At 46.6% G+C, this 16,299-nt stretch overlaps 1 protein-coding gene across 5 annotated transcripts in view; it reads right to left on the reverse strand.

The window, feature by feature from the left end:
- AFAP1L2 (actin filament associated protein 1 like 2) overlaps positions 1-12,198 on the reverse strand; it is a 109,689-nt gene extending 97,491 nt beyond the window's left edge. For 2 of the 5 annotated variants that reach the window (XM_039481877.1, XM_039481874.1), the window contains exon 1: positions 11,884-12,196. In XM_039481877.1, the coding sequence (XP_039337811.1) occupies positions 11,884-11,899 (16 nt within the window). In that variant the 5' untranslated portion in view covers positions 11,900-12,196. Of the gene's footprint in view, positions 1-11,883 lie in introns of all 5 variants that reach the window. The other 3 variants (XM_039481880.1, XM_039481879.1, XM_039481875.1) reach the window with 2 other exon arrangements.
- Between the last annotated feature and the right edge of the window lie 4,101 nt (positions 12,199-16,299).

The following is a 16,299-nucleotide window of genomic DNA, read 5'->3' on the forward strand; positions in this document are numbered from 1 at the left end:
TAACCTTTGGGGAAATTTTGGAATCCCTTATAAACTGTGATAAGAAACCCACAGGCTGAATTGCCAACAAGACTTTCAGATATTTCCCTTCATTGATAAGAATCATGCTATGCATATCCAAAAACATCAACACAACGGGGTGGGGAGAAAGCACCCATGAAAAGCAGACTGTTCCATTTGAGGAAAAAAAAAAGATATCAGCTTTTCTTAAAATCACAATTGGCACAATATGTATGTTATGTGGGAGTCACAGTCTGACCCCATACTACTAGGATATTTGCCTTCAGTTATAAACAGCTCTGTCTGGAAATAATGTTGCCATACACCAAAACATCAGATGTGCTTTCCATGGAATTTTGCCTACGAAGAAGGCAATAGGTCAGTGGGAAAAAAGTATTTAAGTGAAAGTTACCCTTCATATTTGGAACTTTAGAACAAACAATTGCCATTTTCTCATGCTTTCCCTGTATGATTTCAAACATATCCCCAGCTGCTGATACCCAATGGGTCCATATTTCCACAGCTAAACTCTTTCACCACGTTCTAGTCTGCAGTATAACAGTCAGTAAGTCAGGCTTTCCTTGCCAGCTGCAATTACCCATGCTTGCCTTTCCTTTAGTAACAGCTGTTCTCACTGATTTTTGGCCCACCCACCACATTTACTAAACAACGCCAATCATTAGCATTACCATTTGTTTCTGAAGACATCTAGCTTCAATTCCTTTCAGTCGCAGTCATCCACTCTTTGAGCTGTGGTTGCTGCAGAAACAGCAGTACAGGTTCCCAGCTGAAGCTGAGCTCCACTACAAGATCATGGAGCATCACCAAAGCATAGAGAAGCCATGCCTCCTCCATGTTCCCTTCCCTGGCATACTCCCCATGATGGGACAGGTGGAAGGGCAGCTGACTTCACAAACCAGTAGCATCTCCACTGGTGGAATTCTCAGCAGGCCAGTATCTGACCCCTTTATGCTACCCGAGTGGCCTAATGCAGTCAGGTCATTGCCAGCGTTGCCAACTCTGATGAGTTTATTGCAAATCTCATGATGTTTGGTCTTTTAAGCCACCGCTCCTGGAGTCACGTGATTCTCAGCCATCATTAAAAAATGTTTCTATCAACTTCATGATTGCAGAGAAAAAAAGTTTGAAACCATGTCTGATGTATAACATAAAGCCTCAGAAACCAGAAGACAAAGAAAAAGAACCCCAGATTTTTTTAAAATCTCATTTTTAAGCCAAACTCATAATTTTGAGGGTCCTCACTCCTTATTTTTGAACTCTTGGGCTGGCAAGACTGTATAAAAGAATCTGGTCCAGTATGCTCAGCACAGACAACATTTCCCTGGCCCGCTCACAGAGCAGGCCCTGAATGGCTAACAGCTCTGAAAAGATTCCCATATCATCCTCCTTTGCTGGGAAGACTCCAGATATGACACGAGCCTTCAGAGGGAGGGAGAAGATTAACAATTTAGCTCTCCAAGGATAGGCATAAGCATCCTTGGTGATCTTCACTGAGGAGTAGGTCTCCAGTCCACCTCTTTCCCCTTCTTCCCTTCTCCATCCTCATTTAAACTAGGGTCTTCAATCTCCTTTGGACCTGCACAGCCTCTCAATTTGCCACTCCACCCCAGGAGCAAGTAGAGATCCTCATACCCCTGCCTGCCCCAGTCTCCCGGCTCCTTCACGCTTCTCCCACCATGACTCAGCTCGCTGAGGTTAGCTCCTAATCCAAGTGGGAGGTCAGGAATCAGCCATAGAGAGAACCAAACCTCCTCAGGACCAAGAAGATGACAGGGAGTGGGGTGGATGATTTACAATATGGGGAAAATGGATCAGAAAGGCTCCCCACCTAACCCTCCTCCCACCATATGTCTACACTGCAATTAGACATCTGTGGTTGGCCTGTGCTCGCTGACTCAGGCTAAGGGGCTAGTACTAAGGGTCTGTTTAATTGTGGTATAGACATTTGGGTCTGGGTCCCTCGCACCTCACAGGGTCCTAAAGCCTGAGCCCAAACATCTACAGCACAATTAAACAGCCCTTTAGCCGGAGCCCTGTGAGTCCACGCCAGCTGGCACGGGCCACCTGTGGGTTTTTAACTGCAGTGTAGACATAACTCAGTGTCCAGAAATCCCCCCTCTCTTCCTGGCCCAGTGAAATGGCCACCTCTAAAAGCATTCACTGGGGAATTATTTATTTAGCCTTCTGAACACCTCGCCTTCACAGCGATTTAAATGTACAAGGCAAAATGTAAAATCCACAAGGCACATGGACAGAATCCACATTGACCTTCCCAGACCACGCTGACTGCGATAGCCACTGCCTGACCACATTCACTCCCCCACTCATTCCAGCTTCATCAGCTGGTGCAGGTTTTGTCGCACACTCTTTGGTGTTTTTCTTAAAGCTCCAGCTCCTGGAGACCTGTGATTGTGAGATACTCACAGCTTTCATTAAAAAAAAAAGCCAGTCTCATGATTTTTTGGGGGAGCCTGGCTCATGATTGTTGAATGCTTGGGGCTGGCAATACAGTGGCGGCCCCCACAGATGAGCTTTGCAGCATGTCACTGTAGCCCTGAGGATTAATCTGTTGGTCTGTATAAAATGTCTTTTTGATAAATTTAAGTATGTAATAGGCTTATAGATTTATAGATTTGCAATAGCTGAAATGCAATATACATCCAGGTCAGACATCCTGTGACGCTGAAAGCAACCTTTGGGACCCTTACTCAGAAAAGTAATAATAAGACAAAATACCTACGCAGATGTCTGGAGACCTTTAACTGAACCAATTACAGTAAAGGGTGGAAATAGGGATTTTTGCCCACAAATCTAACAAGTACACCACAAATGCGTACATAACTGTCACTCATACGCACACACGTTAGCCTATGAGGCAGGTGTACCCTAACATTTCCGTGGGGGGGAAGATGAAATTTGGGCATAGGAGGAAGATTTCCGAATAATGCTCTATAAAAGGTGAAACAAATCACCATTAGGCAGGCGATACACCCATCTATCTGTTCCTGTCTACTCCATCGCCTCCACCCCATCTACGCATCGATGCTACCTATATACGAAGGCTATTAACTATTAATAGGCCGTGGTATTATTTCTTTTCAAAAGCTGTAAGTATAAAGAAATCTAATTTCTGCTTCTGCTTTACCTTTTAAAGCATCTAGTTTATGGAGGGTTAAAGCCAAACCCATACTATTAACTTCCTCTATCAGAAGTGTGAAAAACATCCAAAGTGCTACTGCACAGAGTGAGTTTATAACAGTGTATTATCATAAATCTCTCTCTTAAAGAACTGTGATATTTTGTAACTTTGTAATCTTGAACTGTTTTTACATTTACTTATTGTTTCATTGATTTTAATAAAAGGTCTTTATGACTATTTCGGTCTCAGTGTAAGTTCCTGTCATATACCCCGAAGCTCCTTTTATAAACTCTGTGAAGCCTGATTCAGGACGAACTTTATCTTCTGATCATACACATTGGCGAGCCATACCCATATTATTAATATCTATTAATTATTATCAATATTACTAATTAATTAGAAAATTAATCAAATACAATTAAATTAAGTGGATAAATTCCACCGACCCGACTAACCCACCTCAAATCAGGCTACACCACAAGCAGGGTCGGCCTGGCCCACCGGAGTATCAGGAAGTCTCCCAGGGGGTCTTTGTTTTATTAAAGCTTTGTCTGGCTGGGGCACACACCACTCTCCTCTGTGGGATTTAATGAGAAGCAAGTGCACATACGCAGACCCCTCAGCCCACTCCTCTCCCTCACAGGACCCTGCCATTCCCTCCTTCTGAAGCATGGCTAGGTGTGATGATCCTTTGAGCAGGCCCCTCACCTAAAGCATGGAGAAAAGGGGAAGATTGAAGATCCTCCCCTTGAGGCCTTGCTATATGTATGGAAACCCTCCCAAAGCAGAAGGATGGTCCAGTGACTCAGGCATTGCCTCAGCAGCAGGAGGTTCAGTTCTCTGCTCCACCACAGTGCTTGATCCTGGGCAAGTCACTTCGCTTGAAATCCTGACCCACTGAAGTCAATGAGAATTTTGCCAACTTGGGGGCAGGAGTTCACCTGTAGTCTCTCAACCTCAGCTTTCCTAGCTGTAAAATGGGGATAACACCACTGCCCTTTCCTGCCTGACTGCAGTGTTGTGAGGATAAATACAATTAAAGATGGGGAGGGGCTCGGGTACAATGGTAATGAGGCCAGATAAGCACCTAAGCCTCTCCCTGAGTGAAAACTGAGAAGTGTCACTGTTAGGATCATGCGTAGTTTTATATTCTAAGACTTGGATCTGCATTTTCCTAGAATTCAAGCGTGTTTGGCTCAGGTTGTTTTGGTCAGGCTCATTTCTACATGGAACCCATTCTCTTGAGTCTTAAGAAGGTGCGTATGTGTGCGCACTCACGACAAAGATGCATGTAGACTTCCTAGCACCAGAAAAATAAAAAACAGTTTGCAAATAAACTAGTGTCACCTCATGAAGCTTCCTCAGCCACTGGCAAACTTATGGTGCTGGTCTGTCCTGCTTGTCAGCCTGGGATATAAGATGTGATAACTCAACAGTCTAAACCAAGTGAATAAGCTCAGGTTGCAGGAGCCTGCTTGAATACTGTAGGGTTACACTCACACAGCTTTAAAGAAGAATGCTCAGCCCTATACATACATACCCATGTTTTGCCTAGTCTTTGTTTCCTGCACATCTACCATGTGTTTTCTTGGTTCCTATCCCTCCAAGTTTTCTTTTACCTGTCTCATAGAACTGGAAAGGACCCTGAAAGGTCATTGAGTCCAGCCCCCTGCCTTCACTAGCAGGACCAAGTACTGATTTTGCCCTGGATCCCTAAGTGGAGTGGGATCCTCTCAAGGATTGAGCTCACAACCCTAGGTTTGGCAGGCTAATGCTCAAACCACTGAGCTATCCCTCCCTCCACTGCTACTTCTTCTTCTTCTTCTTCTTCCCCCCACTACTGTGAGCACTTCAACTGCTGTCACTTTGGGACAGATTTTGTTGTCATGGTTTTCTTTAATCCAAAATGGGCTTCAGTCATTTTGAAGAGCACAGAACAGGTTATGTGAATGGTTGTAATATTTCTGAAGGGAAGGTCAGGGCATAATTATATTTCACAGAGAAAAGGTCCCCTTCGGGAAGGTGTTTATAGCATGAGCCTAGGACATGGGAGACTGGGTTGAAGTCCCTGATATGCCACAAACTTCCTTTATCACCTTGGACACCTCACTTAGCTTCTCTGTACCTCAGTTCCCCCATCTGAACAACAGCAACAGGAATGTTGCAAGAACAAATAAATAAATACATTAAAGATTGAGGCACGCAGACACTATCTGTATAGGGGCCACCTAAGTATCTTAGATGGACATTTCTACTGACTCCATTTCCAGCTATACAGAACCATATTATAAAGTGGGTCAAACGTTTAGCCCCAGATCCAAAGTTGGAAATGGTTGGAGTGAGTTTATTTCTAGCATTTACATTTGAAAAGTCAAATATATCCCTATGTGGAATCCACAAAACCTTGGGGGTCGTTGCCAAGTCCACTACAAAATTCACACCCCGACCAACGTAGAAGCCAGCAGCACAGACATAGTTTTACCTCAGTTGTGCCTGCACAAGCTGCATCCAGACTAGGAGGGTTTTGCCAGGATAGCATACCCATACAGCTATACCAGCTTAGAGCTCCTAGTGTAGACCTGGCCACATTACTATAATTACCCACTTGTGCCCAGTCCATTGCTGCAAAGAGCACTACAAACCTCAAACATTCCAGAAGAATACCATGGGCATTTTTGCATATCCACTTAATATGTTCCAGGGCTGTGGTCTTCAGTGAAAAGACTCAGTGAAAACTCCAAAACAATAAGCTCATTCAAACACAATCTCTCTTCCCCAGCTGGGAATCAATGCAAACAAATCCTGTTGTGTAAGGACAAGAGGCGGGGGGGAAAGAGGGGCAAAGGTGTGTGTATTTGGGGAGGGGAGGAAGCTTTCCCAATGCCAAGCTGCAACATGACAAAGAAATAAACACTGCAACATAAAGGAAGGGTGGGGCCCACAACGTTTTACAGGTATTTTACAAGGGGCAATTTTGGAGTGCAGGCTTGTTGCATTGTGAGCTGTTTCCTTTTGTTAAGTTGTTCAGTGGTACCATCCTGGAGTGGGGGGGGGGGGAGGCAGGAAGGAGTGGAGGGAAGGGTATTGTAATAATAAAACCCATTTATGCCGCCCATTTCATTCCAAAGTACATTACAGACTGCGCACACAGTGTCTCACCACCAATGCCATTTTTCTGGCTGCTAGTGTGTGAAGCAAACCCCCAATGCTCATTGCACAGTGTGGAGAGAATAAGGGAATATTCACATACCTAATAGTTAAAGGTATGTACAAAAATATATATGATTCATCAAATTCAATTGTGGCTGATGCCAAAAAATTCCCTCATTTTCTTCAATGAAGCCTACATCTGCAGAGCCCTGAGAATGATTAAAGGATTAGAAAATCTGCCTTATAGTGGTAGACTGAAATAACTCAATCTATTTATCTAAACAAACAGGTGGTTAAAGATTAACTTGATCAGAGTCTATAAGTGCCAACATGGAGAACAAATATTTAATAATGGGGTCATCTGTGACATTGCATTCCATGTTTTATGGAAATTTGTTTATGAGTGTAAATATAACGTAACTGGAATATGCTTTACGCGAAAGGTCACTTGTAAGGTATCATTACAAAGCTTATAATCTACTGAGTGTGTTCATCCTATCTGTATGAATGTATCATTCTTGTATCTGAAACTAGGAATAGGAAGTATAACTCTGAGGTCCTATTGTAATTATGCAAAATGTGAGCCATTAATGGTGGTTTGGAATCTTGATGGCTCCCATTAACTAGGATAATTGGTTGCAAATGGCTCTGTTTAATTGTAAGCCTTCCTGTATACAGTGTGCCAGCAAGTGGGTAATGAAGTCTTACAGTGACATGTGATCATGTCACGTGAACTGGAATCCATCTCAAACCTGGTGCTTTTCCAGTTAGAAGGAGGGGTGGGAACCCACAGAGACAAAGGATTCCTGCCTTGTGCCAAAACTATAAAAGGGGCTGGAACAGAATAAAGAGGGCTGCCATGATTTCATCCCTGAGTTACCACCTGAGCTGGAACTAACAAAGTCAGTACCAGCTGAAAGGACTGGGCCCAGACTAGGAAGGAATCTAGTCCGTGAAAGAAGCTTATTGGAACATCTCTAAGGGTGAGATTTACCTGTATTCAGTTTCTTAATGTATTAGGCTTAGACTTGTGTGTTTTGTTTTATTTTGCTTGTTTAGTCTCTAAGGTGCCACAAGTACTCCTGTTCTTATTTTGTTCTGTCTGTTATTACTTAAAACCACTTAAATCCTACTTTTTATATGTAATGAAATCACTTTTGTTTATTAACCCCAAGTGATTAATATCTGGGGAAGCAAACAGCTGTGCATCTCTCTCTATCAGTGTTAGAGAGCGCAGACAATTTATGAGTTTACCCTGTATAAGCTTTTTACAGAGTAAAATGGATTTATTTGGGGTTTGGATCCCACTGGGAGCTGGGTGTCTGGGTGCTGGACAGGTGATCTGCTGAACAGTTTTTGGTTAAAGTCTGCAGCTTTGGCGGCATGGACCAGACCTGGGTCTGTGTTGCAGCAGACTAGCTCAAGAAGGTCTGGCTCAACAAGGCAGGGTTCTGGAGTCCCAAGCTGGCAGGGAAAATGGGCTTGGAGACAATCCCAAGCAGGTCCGGCTCCAGGCACCAGCACAGCAAGCTGGTGCTTGGGGCAGCCCATGGAAGGGGGCGGCACATCTGGATCTTCGGTGGCAATTCAGCAGCAGGTCCCTCAGTCCCTCTTGCATGGAAGGACCAGCCACCGAATGCCACCAAAGAGCAGCCGCCGAAGTGCCACCGCTTGTTTTTTTGTTTTCCTCCCCCGTCTTCGCTGCTTGGGGTGGCAAAAAAGCTGATCCTAAGGGGGTCTCTGTGACCGAACCCATCACAGCGGCGTAGTCGAGCAGGATCTGTGCACAGCTGATTGCTCTGAGACTGTGGTAGTGATTTTAAGTGAGTTTTGAGTGTGGTGGCTGGAGAACAGACAAAGTGGTTACTGGTTTGTTATCTTCTGTTTGCTTATTTCAGATAAGGGAAAGAGAGGCAGGAAAATCAGCAAAAAGGTGAGAGTAAAGCTCAGAACAAGCTAGAACTGCACAGGTTACAGATTGCTAAGAAGGAAAGAGAGAGCCAGCAAGCCCTTGACTTAAAAGACAAAGAACTTGTGGCCCAGAAACAGGCTCAAATTGAAGCACAAAAAGCTGCCCTGGAAAAAGAAAAGGCTGCGCATCAGCAAAGCCTGGACTTAAAAGACAAAAAAATTAAGGCCCAGAGACAAGCACAAATTGAGACCCAGAAGCACGAACTGGCTGTAATGGAGTGGAAGAGGTGCACAGAGATACTTATCTTGGAGGTGGAAGTTGGGGTCCTGGTGACTGCTCCGGTGGGAACAGTCCCCAAGGACTCTGTAGCTGGAAGCAAGCCCAACCTGAGTGTGTGTGTGTATGGGGGGGGGGGATTTTACATGTACTGCATTCGCCATGGACTGTGTCCAAGACTCCAGCAGTAAGTTCAGGAGGAGGGTGTGATGTTGCATTCCGTAAATGTTTTATGGAAATATGTTTGAGTGTAAATATAACAACTGGAATATGCTTTATGCAAAAGGTCTCTTGTAAGGTATCATTACAAAGCTTATAATCTACTGAGTGTATTCATCCTATTTGTATGAATGTATTATTCTTGTATCTGAAACTAGGAATATGAAATATAACTCTGAGGTCCTACTGAAATTAAGCAAAGGGGATAAGGAAGGGATAGCTCAGTGGTTTGAGCATTGGCCTGCTAAACCCCCCATTGTGAGTTCAATCGTTGAAGAGGCCATTTAGGGATCTGGGGCATTGTTCTGGGGATTGGCCCTGCTTTGAGCAGGGGGTTGGACTAGATGACCTCCTGAGATCCCTTGCAACCCTGATACTCTATGAAAGTTTGGGCCATTAATGGTGGTTTGGAATCTTGATACCTCCCATTAACTAGGACCATTGATTGTAAATGGCTCTGTTTAATTGTAAGCCTTCCTGTACACATGTGTGCCAGCAAGTGGATAATGAAGTCTTACAGTGACATGTAATCATTTCACCTGAACTGGAATCCATTTTAACTCTAGTTCAGAGGTTGCCAATTAGATCAAGTTAACTAACAACTACAAACATTATCCTAGGCTGAGTTCTAGATTACTAGACAAGATGCAATAAGTCAATCCCCAATACATCAAACACTATCTACCAGGTAGTATAGACGTACCCTCCAAGTGATCGTGGTGCCACTAGATGGGACAGAACACCAGAACCAGGTGTGTGGGTTACACCAGGTCAGTTAAACCTCATTTAAAATGGGCACAACCACCACAGCTTTGGGGCAGCTACTTTCATTCTAATAAAATCTTGTTGCTGTCACACTAACAAGTATCAATTAAATCAAAAGTCAGGCTGGAACTTGTTGGTTGAGCACAAAATTCCCTGTTAAAAATCACCAAAACATCCTGAAGGGGCCCAGTGAATAAAGCAACTGCCACTTCTGTTCTGCAGCACAAGCCTTCAGAGGTTTTCCTTGCCGAGAACAGATCAGCTCCATCTTCCAGAGATGGGAGTCTTGTATGGGAGCAGGATCAGACCCTAAGTGCGCACTAGTTTAGGGCATCCCCCCAGAAGGAAGTGGTTAGAGTTCACCAAGTTATGTTTTGCCCAAGGCTTGGTCTACATTTATCCTGGCATAGCTATGTCATTCAGGGATATGGCTTTTTCCACACACCTGACTGGCACAGCTATGCCAGGATTATTCTCAAGTGTGGGTGCAGCTATACTGATGGAAAGGGGCTTTTAATCAATGTAGCTGATGTTGTTCAGGGAGGTGGCATTCCTGCACTGACAGGCCCCTTCTGGCAGTAGACTGTGTCTACACTACAGGGCTCTGTCTGCACAGGAAGCTCCGTAGCTGGCATAAATTGGTGTAGGTGCAGGTTGATTTACACCAGCTGAGGGTCTTGCCCTGTGATTGTCCTTTCCTAAATAGGGACAGTCAGCGGGTGTGCACAGGCTACAAAGAATTTAAAAACAGGCCACCCCAGGGGCCAGGTTGATTTTTATCTTTGCTCTCTCTGGATGATGTCAGCCAAGGGGCTTCACTGGTTTTTCAGTGTCTGAGGAGCCCCATTTGTGCCCTGCAGCTTTTCCCACAGACGTGACAGGTGTAATCTTGGAGGAGACGTTGTTGTTGGCTAGACTGTTGTGCCCTTTCTTTCCTCCGTTGTGGCGTCTGTCTCAGGAGCGCGTCTGCTCTCCTCAAAGTGAGCTACACCGGCATCAGTCCCTAGTAACCCATGGACCTCGGTGCATTTACACCAACATAGCAGCTCAGATTCTGGCTCCACAGGGTACAGTCCACTGACTCAGCAACCCAGAGCATTCATTACAAAAACAACCCACTCAGCTCAACAGCAGAACAAAACACCTATTTGGAGACCAGCTGCCATTTCCCCTCCAGCAGCTCGTCCTGCTGAAATAACGCAACTCGTGTGGCTGTGCTCTGAATGCCCCCCAGGCGCACAGTGGGGGGAGGTGGGAGTCCTTTCCGCTGCAGAAGCGAAGGGAGGCAGGTCAGCTTTGCCCACCCTCTGCCAGGGCTGAGGCTGGGAATTTTAGCACATCCCCGGGGTTCGCTTTCTGGGGCCAAGTTCCATTTGTACGGGTCCGTGCTCCGGCTCGAGTCCTGGGCTGTGCATTTCTCCAGCCAGCGCTGCACGGGATTAGTCAGACTGGTTGTAACTCAGACACACGGCGTCTTTCCACTGGCTTCCCTGGACCAGCGACCCCCCAAAACCCCTCCGGTGAAGAACTCGCTTAAGCCCGACCCGCCTCTCTTCCTAGATCACCTGAAGCAGAGCAGAGCTTGCCCGGGGGCTGCAATTAGCTTTCACCTCCCAGTCCCAGCAGCAGCATCTTGCAGGGGCGCGGAGGGAGGATTTGGCTCGGAAGCAGGAAATCTGCTCAGCTCCCCGCTTCTATTGCCTGGGTCTGCGCCTGTCTGCACTTGCTGCTGTTTCCATTTCGGCTGGACACCGCCCCACTGCTCCCGAAGCGACAACGCGCCCACCTGAACCCGGCCGGGGGAACTCCGGCTCCCTCCAGCCCCGCATTGCTTTCTTGGGCTTCAGTTTTGCCCGATCCCTGAATTCCCCTCGCTCCCTGCTAATCATCAGCCGCCCCAGGAAAGCCCCCGCGGCTCTCAGGGCCAGCGTCCGACGGAGCCAAGCGGCGGAGCCCTGGGGGGCCGCCCCCAAACTGAGCCAGCTCTGAAAACACCCCCACGGCGATACACGGCAGGGTGTCTAGCCCTGCCCCCCCTTTTCCGAGGATCCTGAAACTGCCGGGGGGGGGAACGACAAAAAAACCCCAAATCAACCCAAACCCGCGCCGCTGCTGGGGCGAATTACTCAGTGCAGAAGCCCGAGCTGCAATTTCCAGCCGATCCTCCGTCTGCTCCAGCGCTCAGAGTCCCCAGCGGAAACCCATCAGCCGCCAGTGAGACACGCTGGGAAGGCACTGACAGTGAAAGAAAACTGGGATCGGCTCCCCAAACCCCTTTAAACCCATGGAGGGGGGGAAAAGAGATCCCTCTGCAGGCGTGTTTCCCCCACAAAACCTCTCCGCTCCCACCCACGCGCTAGCCCTACCCACCCAGGAATAATAAGCACCATCCCTAGCTTACCTTTAAATTTTTCCATCTGGTTTGTAGGCAGATCCAGACAAGGGCTCGGGGTTTTTTTTGCAGGGGCTCGGTTATTTCACCCTCCCAGCTGCCCAAGGATTCCTCCACGAGAAGGCGACCGCTTTCCCACCAATCCAGTTATGTATTTCTCTGTCCTAAAGCCACTTCTCAGCCTCTTATTCCGGCTCCAGTCAGTTTCTCTCGCTCCCCTCTCTGAACGCTCCTCCCTGTGAGATCACACACAGCAGCTGTACCCACTGGTGCTAAAGAAGCTAGTTGCAAAGTTGACTGCAACTCCAGCAGGCGTGTGTCTGAGCTCCTAGGTAGCTGTCCCCGATCGGGTCCGTCACAGCTGCTGCTGCTACAGCCCCCCACGTGACAGCACCCGTGGGGGGTGGGGAGCAGATCTAAGCAAAACCGAGCTACCTTTAAAAACAAACAACAAACCCAGGACAATAGGTGGTTCCTTTTCCATTCCTGTCAAGGGGGTGGGGGAAATCAGGACGTGGAAAACAGCAGGCTTCGAGTATTATGAACAGTTCCTCTGCCGGAGCAAGAGGAGCAGCTAATGACTGTTGCTGAAATGTGGTGCCCAGATGAAGGACCAAACTGTTTTGTTTCTGTAAAAGCAGCAAAGAGTCCTGTGGCACCTTATAGACTAACAGACGTATTGGAGCATGAGCTTTTGTGGGTGAATACCCACTTCGTCGGATCCACTGTTTTATTTCTGTGGACGGTTCCACATAGGAGGGCAGTGGGAGCCGGGAGCTGAGGGGACCTCTTGCAGGGGCTTGGAGAGATGTTCCAAATTTGTGTATTTGTGCCTCAGCTAACTTTTATTTTTTTTTAAAGCCCCCAATTTACCAGTAGATAATTCCTCTGTACTTTTAAATTGCTTCATCTTTCTGCTCTTAGTGACAAGTCCTCTCACACAGTCAGCTTAAAAATTATAGGAGCAGTTCCTGCTTTCCTGGAAATGTGCTTACCATTGACTTCCAGCTATAAAATGCAGATAATGATACTGACTCTTATTTGTACAGGGCTTTGGGACCCTCTAAGCTGAAAGTTACTGTATAAAAGAATGACTGAATATTATTCTGGGAGGGGATTTGGTTTTATTTTATTTTTCCTTACTTGTGTTATAACATCACCAAGAGAAGCAGCATGATCCAGTAGATAAGGCACTGGACTAGGAGTCAGGAGATCTGGGTTCTGTGCTCAACTCTGCCCCTGAGTTGCTGGTGTTACCTTGGCCAATTCCCTTGTCACTTCACAAGCTTCCCCATCAGTGCTGTCAAATGAGCTTGTCCACAGGAACAACAAGGAGTCTGGTGGCACCTTAAAGACTAACAGATTTATTTGGGCATAAGCTTTCATGGGTAAAAAACCACTTTGTCAGATGCAGGCATTATATACTGACACATGAAGGGAAGGGAGTTACCGCACAAGTGGAGAACCAGTGTTGACAGGGCCAATTCAATCAGGGTGGATCTAGTCCACTCCCAATAATTGATGAGGCGGTGTCAATTCCAGGAGAGGCAAAGCTGCTTTTGTAGTTAACCAGCCACTCCCAGTCCCTGTTCAAGCCCAAATTAAATGGTGGCATATATAACATTAGTAGACGTGCAGCTAAATGTGCCCCGATGGTGTGGCTGATGTGGTTGGGTCCTCTGATGGTGTCACTACAGTAGGTATGGGGACAGTTAGCAGTGGGGTTTGTTACAGGAATTGGTCCCTGCGTTAGTGTTTCTGTGGTGTGGTGTGGTGAGTATATGCTTCAGGTTGGGGGGCTGTCTGTCAGCGAGGACTGGCCCACCTCCCAAGGTCTGTGAGAGTGAGGGATCGTTTTCCAGGATAGCTTGTAGATCGTTGATGTGCTGGAGAGGTTTTATCTGGGGGCTGTACGTGATGGCCAGTGGTGTTCTGTTATTTTCTTTGTTGGGCCTGTAGTATACTACTGTAGTTAGTCTTTAAGGTGCCACCGGACTCCTTGTTGGACACCTGTCCATAGGCTCTCCCAAACCTAACTGCCCACTGAGCCAGAAAGCAAGCGATTACCACAGGGAACAACAAATACAATAAAATAAAAAACAGGGATAAGATGGAGAGTCAACGGGCCAGAACAAGGAATCCAGAGAGGCATGCAGACAGAGTAGAGGACCCCTGACTGCACCTCAAAGGAGTCCATAAGTGGTTTGCTCAAGGTCACACAGGAAGTGTGTCAGAACTAAAATTTGAACCCAGCTCTCGAGTGCCAACCCAGTGCTTTAGACAAAAGAGTCGTAGGGTCTAGTCCCAGCTCTGCCACTGATTTGCTGCTGTGACCCTGGCCAATTCACTTCACCTCTGGGCCTCCATTTCCCGGTCAGTCTTAAGAACATAAGAAAGGAAGGGCAGGGGTCAGACCAAGGTCAGGTCCATCTCCATCTGTCTATCGAGCAGGCCCAGTGCCAGTGTGAGTGCCCTGGAGGAACAGAACATGATGGCAGATGATCTCCTCTCTCCTGCCATCATCATCCATCCTCTGACAGAGGCTAGGACAGGGATTCTTACCCATCCCATCCTGGCCCATAGCCATTTTAGCCACCATGAATTTCACCAGTCCCAGTCCAATCCCCTTAGTCTTAGCTTATACAGCCTCCCTCCTCCTCAGTTGACCTCAGTTCCACTGATGCTGCAGAGCGCATGAAGAAGAGAACTTTTTTTTATTTGTTTTAACCCTGCTGCTATTAATTTCATTTGGTGACCCCTAATTCTTGTATTATGGTATAAATATAAACTTTTTTTCTTTATCCACTTTCTCAACATCACTCATGATTTATATACCTATCCCCCCCCCTCTCTCTCTTTTCTTTTTTCCAAACTGAAGAGTCCTAGCCTTTAATCTTCTCACATGGGACCCTCTAAACCCCCCCTAATCATTTTTTTTTCTCTTTTTTCCTTTTCTAGTGCTAGAATATCTTTTTTGAGGTGAGGAGACCACATCTGTACACAGTATTCGAGATGTGGGCGTACCATGGATTTAGACTTGTCTAATTAGACTGTAAGCTCTTCAGGGCAGAGACTCTCACTCTGTGTTTGTATGTTGTCCCTTGTCGGGAGGGGCCCTGGTCTCATTTGGGGCTTCTGTTGTTGGGCTCCACTACCATTTTAGATACTTGGCTTTCCCCTTGATTTATATATTCATTGGCTGGGCTCTCAAAACTCTATGCTCAACTTGACGGCATTTCTCTGAGTGATACAGTAACTCCTGAACACTGCTTCTGATGAGTTCCAAAATTTCAGGGAACATTCCAGGCATCCGTGGGCTGGACCCTTTTATTGTGATTGCGGAAAGAAAAAAAACCGGAAAGGGAGGGAAATGGGCGACTCATTGAGCCCCTGGCAGCTGGTTAGCAGAGCTGCCAGTTTCAACCCACTCTGCAACTGGTGCTTGATGGCAACCATTAACACATTCCAGCATAACAATACCTCTCATTTTAGCTCCCTCCATTCTCCCAACACAGTTTAACTATGCTGACACCTCGAAGGAGAAAGAAAGGAGAATAAGAATGGTGAAGGTGAAAGGAGAAATGGGTGGGCACAAAACTCCTGAGTCCCTGCAAGGGGTGGGGAGAATGGAGAGGTCACAGGACCTCTGATGGGGAGGGAAAACAGGGGAGCCTGGTATGGGGGGAAATGGGCACTGGAGAAAGGGGGGTATGGGACTGCACATAGAGGCCCTGGCATGCGTGGAGGAGAATTGTGGCAGAGGAGAAATGGAGGGCACAGAACTCCTGGCATGCTGGGGGATGGCAGTTCTCACAGAACCCCTGGGGGTGGGAAGGAAATGGCAGTGGGGATCACAGTGAGCCCCAGACATAAGGAAGGGGGGGAGGGGCTGCAGGGAGCTGCTGAAAGAGAGGGGGATGAGGGTGGGAACAGAGGGGTGCAAGGAGCCCCTGGTGTGTGCAATATGCTCAGCCTACAGAAGTTACAAAACATGCACCCCTCTACCACAAAATAAGTAGACCAATAAAAAGGCAGGTATAGCTGAAGTGGAGGACCACTGGACAGGAGAGAGGCAAATAAGAGGTGACATGATAAAAGTAATAGATGGCCTAGAGAAGGGAGAGAAGAGTCGTCTGTTCTCTCTGTCTCATAAGAGCAAGGGGACAGTCAATGAAACTGAAAAGTAGCCAATTCAAAACTGATGAAAGGAAATACTTTTCCACTCAGGGAGTAATTAGCCGGTGGAACTCACTGGCACAGGATGTCACTGAGGCCAAGAGGAGTCAAAGAGGAATTGGATTGTTTATATGGATAACAACAAGAAGAATACCCAGAGTTACAACAGTTAATGCTAACAAAGAGGTTTGCAAGGGATAAAAGCTTCCTGCTTTAGGACTCAAACCAGCCTCTCACTATTAGGGAATA

The sequence above is a fragment of the Mauremys reevesii genome, linkage group 7, assembly GCF_016161935.1.
Source record: "Mauremys reevesii isolate NIE-2019 linkage group 7, ASM1616193v1, whole genome shotgun sequence".
Classification (NCBI taxonomy): Eukaryota; Metazoa; Chordata; order Testudines; family Geoemydidae; genus Mauremys; species Mauremys reevesii.